The 7,244-nt window shown below is 47.9% G+C and overlaps 1 protein-coding gene across 1 annotated transcript; it reads right to left on the bottom strand.

Moving 5' to 3' along the window:
* Positions 1–34: 34 nt before the first annotated feature.
* LOC104499010 (erythrocyte membrane protein band 4.2-like) lies at positions 35–4,995 on the bottom strand. The gene is made up of 7 exons (XM_010142463.1): positions 4,986–4,995; positions 3,608–3,793; positions 2,692–2,922; positions 1,970–2,088; positions 1,128–1,250; positions 556–730; positions 35–177 (listed from the first exon to the last, which is right to left on the bottom strand). The coding sequence occupies exons 1-7, from the start codon at positions 4,993–4,995 to the stop codon at positions 35–37; spliced, it is 987 nt and encodes a 328-aa protein (XP_010140765.1).
* Between the last annotated feature and the right edge of the window lie 2,249 nt (positions 4,996–7,244).

Here is a 7,244-nt window from a genome sequence, read left to right as displayed (position 1 = left end):
CCCCCCCCACTTCTAGGTCCAGGTATTGTTATTATTACCAGATGCGGGCATCCTTGTCTTGTGTGAGCAGTGTCCCGTCTTCATCATAACACTCATCCACGCTCAGGCTGCTGTTGGTGTTGTGAGCCCATGTAAAGCCTGTGACGACCCTGGTAGGAATTCCCAGGCATCTCAGAACTGTGCAAAAGAAAGAGCTGTGAAGCAGTTGTGCATCCTGCCCTAAGGGTGCCTCTGCGGAGAGATGTAGAGCCTTTTTTGGTGCTAGGCCTGTTAGGAATGGCAGCCGGTGGGCTGTTGGGGCTTTGCAAGAGGCACTGCCCCCTCAGGAAATAAGCTCTCGTAGCTGTGTTCAGTGAATGGTGTGTACCGATACTCTTATCTCAAAGCTAGCGATGCTGAATGCTGATGAGGAAACCTGAGGATCTGCCTCTCACCTGAAGATTAAGGTGATGTTACTGGGATCTGTGTTAATCCGGGAATTTAGGTGTATGCTCGGGGGTCTGCATACTGAGGAAGGCTTTGCTCCACACGAAAGTCTTTGAACCACCACTGTACCTGAACACATGACTGCAGCAAACACCCAGCACTGCCCGTAGCGGACGGGCTTGTATTGTGATGCAAGCCACTGTCGGAGGATGGGGCTACTTCCCAGCCACTTGGAAGGGGGTGTCCCGTGATGGTATTGCCCGGTCCCACCTTCTGTCAGGATTCTAAAGTCATCGCAGTTCAGCTGCAGGGAAGGAGCAGAGAAAGGTGGGTTAAGGAATTGCCTCTCTTTGGTAGGTACACCTCATCCTGTCTGAAGCTATTGCTAAGGAAGATACGAAACCAAAAGGATTTTTTGTGCCAAGTATGAAGGTCATGGCTGAGCAGAACAGGTGCAACAGTCTCCCCTGAGATTTATTCAGTAAGTGTACTGTCACTGTTAGGAAAGTCCTGCAGCACTTCTTGTCTGCTGCAGGAGTATCAGGAAGGGCTGGTGATGGGCAGGAGGTGTTTGGAGCAGCCCTGGGCAGGCTTCCTCCTTGGTCATGGGTTGCTGTAAACTGGGAGGGAGAAGATGCTAGCCTTTGCTCTGCGTTCAGATCCTCTCTGCTAGGGTCAGGGCTGCTGTCTGCTCTCCTTACCATGGCAGCAACGGTGCGGCAGATAGAAACAGGGTTCTTGCGCTGGGTGTGATCCTTGTCTCGTTGATGGCGTTCGCCTACGTCCAGCAGCGTGAAGCAGATGTCAACAATACCCTCCTCAAACTAAACAAGAACACATAATTTCAGGAAATTTAGCCTGAACATTTGTTCTCTGGGGTCCCTGCAAGGGTTTGTAACTGCGGATTATTTCTCTCTTTCTGCTGATAGTCTTACGTAAGAGGGCTGTCGAGGAGAGCTCCTGGCAGAGATTTGTAGGGGAGCATGACATACTAAAGGCAGACCTACAGCTTCATTGAAGCAAGGTGGTGAAGTGCATCAGCATGATGCTGCATCCCCTGATTGAGGAAATTCATGCTTTTCTGGAGCACTCTCTAGGTTGGCACAGAGCTACTTTTGTGATCTGGTGACACCTGAAGTGGAGTAAAATCATGTTCTCGTGGCTGGCTGTGTCAAAAGGCAAATTGGAAGATCTACTTGTCCTCACTTTACCTGTAAATTAGAGACAGTATTACTAAGCTCTGTGAAATGCTTTTGTATCTGTTGGTGAGAGGAAGGCACACAAAGCCCAGATGTAGATCAATGCGTTTCTTCATCGAGGACAGCCTGATTAGCTAAAGCTACACGTGCTGGGATATGGGACTTTATACGCAGGTCCCTGTTCTCTTGCACAGTCTTAGACAAAGATAGCGAGTGCAGAGAGCAAGTTCTTTCATCAAAGCCACGGTATGGAAATGGATAGCATCCTGTGCGTGCGGGAGATACGCACCCTTCCTCTGCTAGTGGCTGCAAGAGAGTGCAGACATACTGGACCTCTTGCTTACCTGACTGAAGTCCCAGGGTTGCGCTAGGATTGCATTTTCAGTCCCCCAGTAGATGACACCATCTTGGTTTAGAATGTACTCCTGCCGCTGTGCCTCGTTAGCCAAGAACACCTCATCATCTAGATTAGAGGAAAAAGGCATCAGGAAGAGAGCATTACCGGTCTCAGGTGTACCTTCATCTCTCATCAGCAGACTCCGCTGCACTCCAAGGAATTTGGCAGTCCCTGGTGTTCTGCCCTGACAAAATACCACAGATTCTGAATCAGACCGGAAAGAGGACTTTTGTTGTCATCTCTGTTTCCCTGTTCAGAAAGTTCCCCCAGACCTAGGCGATTGCACTGGCTAGCTCTTTTACTCCGCTGGCTGTTGACTTCTCTATTCCTAAGAAAGATACAGTGGCCTTAATGAGACCAATTGTAATCTTGACTCATCTTAAAATCTTTATTATAGGAAACACTTAATTGAACATTTTTCCCTTAGCAAGAGCACAGAGCTCTTGCAGTGGAGTAATCCAGGAACGGGGCAGAAGTGCTGAGGCAGGCAGCTTTGAGCTTTCAGTAGTTCCTACCTCCTTCCTGAGGTGCTGTGAGGAGCAGGGCAGGGGTGGGGTGGAGCAGTAGGTGGGTCAGCCTCAACCTCCATAGACACAGAGTGCCAGAGCTCAAAAGCTGCTTTTCTGAAGTGGCTGATCCCAGCCTGCCTTTCTGCTTCTGACCACGTACCTCGGCACCAGGGGTTAAAGAGAAGGGTGAAGTTGCCCAGATGACGGTAAGTCTTGGAGGCATGTAAAATCAGAGTGTACTGGCCAATGGGAGCATTGGCAGGCGTGTTTACAGAGATGGTCCAGGAGCACGGGTCCAGTTCTTCCAGGGCTGCGCTCCATTGCTTCTGGTCTCCCAGGCTGGAGATGGGAAATTCAGTCTGGGTTCCATCTGCTTTGGAAGGATGTGATCCTGCAGCCAAAGAAATCGGCTTGTGTCTATTCCAGACAGGCATCCCTACCCCATGCAGACTGCGGGGACCTTGTCTATATCTGGAGCCATAGCTCTCCTTTTCTGTGAAAGAGTCTTAACCCTTTAGGAGCTTAATGTCTACTGAATCTTCCTAAAGTTGGTACTTGGGCCTCTATGTTTGAAAGTGGGGTGTGTGTTTCATAGATTGTAGAGCGCAGCAACGGCCAAAATGGTGCAGTCCTGCTGCTCCTGGGGTTCAGTGTCCTGGAACAAAAGTCACAGCCACATGCTCAAAATGGTGAAACGAGCTGGGGTTCAATGCTGCTACCCTTCTTAAGGGTCTCACTAGAAAACACTCCAACAGAAAACGTCTTAGGCTAGCTAAGTTTGAACATTGCTAACCCAAAAGCTAGGAGAGAGGAGAGATGCCGTGAGTGCTTTCAAACCCTAGAGTAGTGAACCTGCATTTGGCATTGTGCTGCAGTGTCTCTTCTGGAAAGAGGTCTGGCTTTGACCCTGCGGTCCCAGCAGCAGGAGACTCTGTTCCGCCTTAGGTAAACAGTTCACGGGCCTCACTTCTAAATACGGGCACTTTCTTCCACCTCTGGAGATGGCTTGTGCCATGAGCTGTGCTATTCGGGTGGGTGGAGGACCAGAGCTCTGATAGGTGTGGTAGTGATGCTACCTGTCTGTACTATGAGGAAGGTCCTCTTCAGCTGCTGCAGGTAGTTGTGTATTGGAGCTGAGAAGCTCACAGTGATAGTGAACGGCTGCCCCCGCCTCACCAGAAGCCTTTCAGTGCTGATTTCTTCTGTGTGGTGGTTATTGTTGTTCGTCGTGATATTGAAATCACATTTTTTGATGCTCAGATCTGTAATGTGAGAAGATACAGAATGAGATTGGGACTGTGTGCTGCATGCAGTCTGGCCCTGGGCCACATCCAGGACACGCAAACACTGATCACCTGTTTCACCGCTCAGACAGTGCCCCCCTGCCTTTGAGACTTTCTACCCGGTAGCTGAGAAGCAGATAACACCCTGAGTCTTCTTAGCCTCGGGATCATCCCACCACACTTCAGCTCCCAATTTATCACTAAGATCCTTGAACCTGTGGGTTGTAGCTGCTGTCCCATTCTGTCACCTGCCTCCCCGTGCTGACCGAGGCTCCTCCCTTCATCCTAGCTTAGAAAAGATGTAAGAAAATTCCCAGAGCATTCCCCTGCTATCTAAAGCCGTTGCTCCTGAGCTGAAGTTGCAACTACTACTTTTTGCAGTTTTCATTGGTGTGCTCTCTCCTTTTGTCTAACTCGCCCTGTCCTTGGCATTGATACCTTCTCCCACGGCTGTTTTCTGTGTGTGTTGTGGGAATCCCACTGGGTTCTGTGCTTTATTTCTTTTTTCCCATATGAATTTTGACATGCATTGTTTTCAGTGAATGATTCTGGTCTGGCTTTCAACTCTGTTTACAGCTGTCTCATTCATAGCCCTGTACCAGTTTAGACTTTACAGAGCCAGCTCCGACCTCATGTGTTTTCTTCTCTGTGATGAAGATGTCTGTTCTGGCTATCTTGTACACTGGGGAGCCATATGCAGTCTGTCCCCCTCTCTTTTGTATGACTTTTCACAGATCATATTGTCAGTTTCTTCAGGGTTGCTTGGAACCTGCTCCCTCTACTTGCTCAAGGGGCTAAGACACGTAGTCATCTCCCTGCTGCAGTTTTGCAGCCTGGCTTGCCTCTCCCCACCCCCTGCACCCCATCCCCTAAGTTAAGGATAGCTCTCTTGCCTTTGCTTCCGCACTCTCACGTCTGCCTCAGCTGCCTCTTACTGCTCTCAAACTCCTCTTAGGCACCGCTAACAGCTTTTGTTTGCTGTCCCTTTTTGAGTAGTCCTCTGTGCGAACAGAACCCCCTTAGTGTCCAGAGCACTTTCTCAGCTCCTGCTCCGTAAGAAGCTCACCTCTTCTACAAGCCTCGTGAACACCGTCTTGGAGCAGAGGCAGTTGTTTTTCCTGACCAAAAGCCTGTCAAATGCTTAGCTCTAACCAAAGTGATTTTTGCTTACCTTGGCCCATGTCTGGTTTCCTGTACTGTGAAAGTCTTCAGCTCCAACTTGCTCTGGTGGGCAATGGCTCCTTCCTTCAGCTTGCTTTAAAAATTGTCCCCTTGCAAAGTTGTCTGCTTGATTTCTTTATAAGGGGTGGGACGTGGTGTTGCCACCTCTTTCAGCTTATCTTGCTGGCCTGCTGTGCAGAAGCTGAGGACTCTCCTTATCTCTCAGACCACACTAAACAGACCCACAGAAAGGGGTGACTTTCCACAGGTTAAATTCCACAGTGGGATGAGAAGCCTTTAGAGACAGCCAGTGACAATTTCTCCAAAGAGCTGTGCACTGGGGACCCCAGATAGGAAATGCAAATCTTAACTAGGCTCTAAGCAATGCACAGAATGCACTTCAGATCTAAGTGTTAAAGAGCTGATCTCCAACACTGACCCTAAGCTACTTAGATCCCAACCCCTTCAAGGAGTAAAAAAAAAAAAAATCAATACATCCATTGCCCTTGTGTTTAATCAAAAGAAGTGAAACCACTTCAAAATGAGGATACTTGTTAAAAGCAACAACTAAAAAAAAATATACACGATTTCTGTAGCATAATGCAGACTATTTAAAAATATCACACTGGAGACTTACACTAAATACATTCTTAAAGATGCTGTAATATAAAAGGAAGGTCACTGCGTTGATAAATAATTGGTCAAAAGACAGGAAATAAGACAGCAAAAATAAACAATTTTCACTGTGGTGTGAGTCACCAGTGGTTTTGCAGAAATCTGTGATCTTCCACAAGTTCATGAATAATTTGAGAAGCCAGTAAAAAGGCATGAGGTGGCAAAGCTTGCTCAGTTATTCTGAGTAGTAAAGATGAGGGAAGCAGCTTTGGAAAAATCTGAAGATATTGAATGACTAGGGCATAAAACAGCAAGTAGAGATCAGTGTAGACACATATATAATAGGAAGAAGGGACCCATCTCTTACATCCGCAGTGATGCATTTAGAGATAGTTGTAGCCATTCCAGAGGTTTGGATTTAAACTAGAAAACTGCTGCACAAATGGTCCAGTGAACTTGGTGGTTTTCTTACTATATGCATATTAAACTTCACAATTGCTAAATACAAACTGTCTTAGTTTTAGTCATTTACACCATAGTCTTAATTATATAGATTCTCTTTCACGGAACTGCAGAATGGTTGAGGTTGGAAGGGACATCTGGAGGTCACCTTGTCCAACCCCCTGCTCAAGCAGGGCCACCTAGAGCTGGTTGCCCAGGAGCATGTCAGGACAGCTTTAGAGTGTATCTCCAAGGATGGAGGGTCTGCAGCCTCTCTGGGCAACCTCTGCCAGTGCTCAGTCATCCTCACAGGGAAGGGGTTTTTCCTGGTGGTCACAGGGCAACTCCTCTGCCTCTGGTCCCGTCACTGGGCACCGCTGAAAAGAGCCTCTTTTCCCCCTCCCTTCAGGTGTTTATATACACGGATAAGATGGTCCCAAACCCTCTCGAGGCTGAACAGTCCCAGCTGTGTCAGCCTTTCCTCATGTGTGAGGAGCTCCAGTCCCTTCATCATCTTTGTGGCTCTCCAGGGTGTCCGTGTCCTGTTGGACCAATGAGCCCAGCACTGGGCAAAGTACTCCAGGTGTGGCCTCACCAGTGCTGAGTAAAGGGGAAGGATCACCTTCGTCATCCTGCTGGCAATACTTTACCTAATGCACCCCAGGATATCATTACCTTTCTTGGCAGCAAGGACACGGTGCTGGCTTGTGTAAACTTTGACTCCTTTGCCTTTTATTAGGAAGCGTGAAGGTCAGCAGATTTGCAGAAATAGGGAAACGTTAAATATGAGCGCACTGGGGAGATCTTCCAGGAAGAGTGAGTTTATTGTCAACATACATTTTTCAATATCAGTTTTGTGTGATTTTATGAACATCAAAATCAGGGAGTGGTTTAGATACAAGCAGGAAGTCATCCCCGCGCTGCTGCCTGCTGATGGCTGTGTGTACACATAGTACCATCTCTTGGTCAAATTTGGAACTGCAAGTAGTATTTGCCACCTACCATGCCTTTTGTAAACTGTGAGCAGAGAACTACTTATTGTCCCTTCCTATCTTTCATCACACCGAAATGAGCTGAAACAGCCCAATGACAAGGTTAACCTGCAAGAGAGACTTGTGCGTGCAGTGCTCAAGTGCTTGTACTGGCATTCCATCCGGGGAGAATTTGCGATCCTAAATGACACACCTGAAGTTTGCCACCCAAAATCTAAGAG

This window comes from Buceros rhinoceros, unplaced genomic scaffold, assembly GCF_000710305.1.
Source record: "Buceros rhinoceros silvestris isolate BGI_N320 unplaced genomic scaffold, ASM71030v1 scaffold22480, whole genome shotgun sequence".
NCBI classification, from domain to species: Eukaryota; Metazoa; Chordata; class Aves; order Bucerotiformes; family Bucerotidae; genus Buceros; species Buceros rhinoceros.
Note: the sequence above shows the minus strand (reverse complement) of the source record. Positions and strands in the feature narration are given on the sequence as shown.

Coding starts and splice junctions, on each gene's coding strand:
- LOC104499010 (XM_010142463.1), bottom strand. Junction 1,251..1,969: donor AACCCTGGGACTTCAGTCAG/GTAAGCAAGAGG, acceptor GTTCTTGTTTAG/TTTGAGGAGGGTATTGTTGA. Junction 178..555: donor TGCTGCAGTCATGTGTTCAG/GTACAGTGGTGG, acceptor TCTTTTGCACAG/TTCTGAGATGCCTGGGAATT.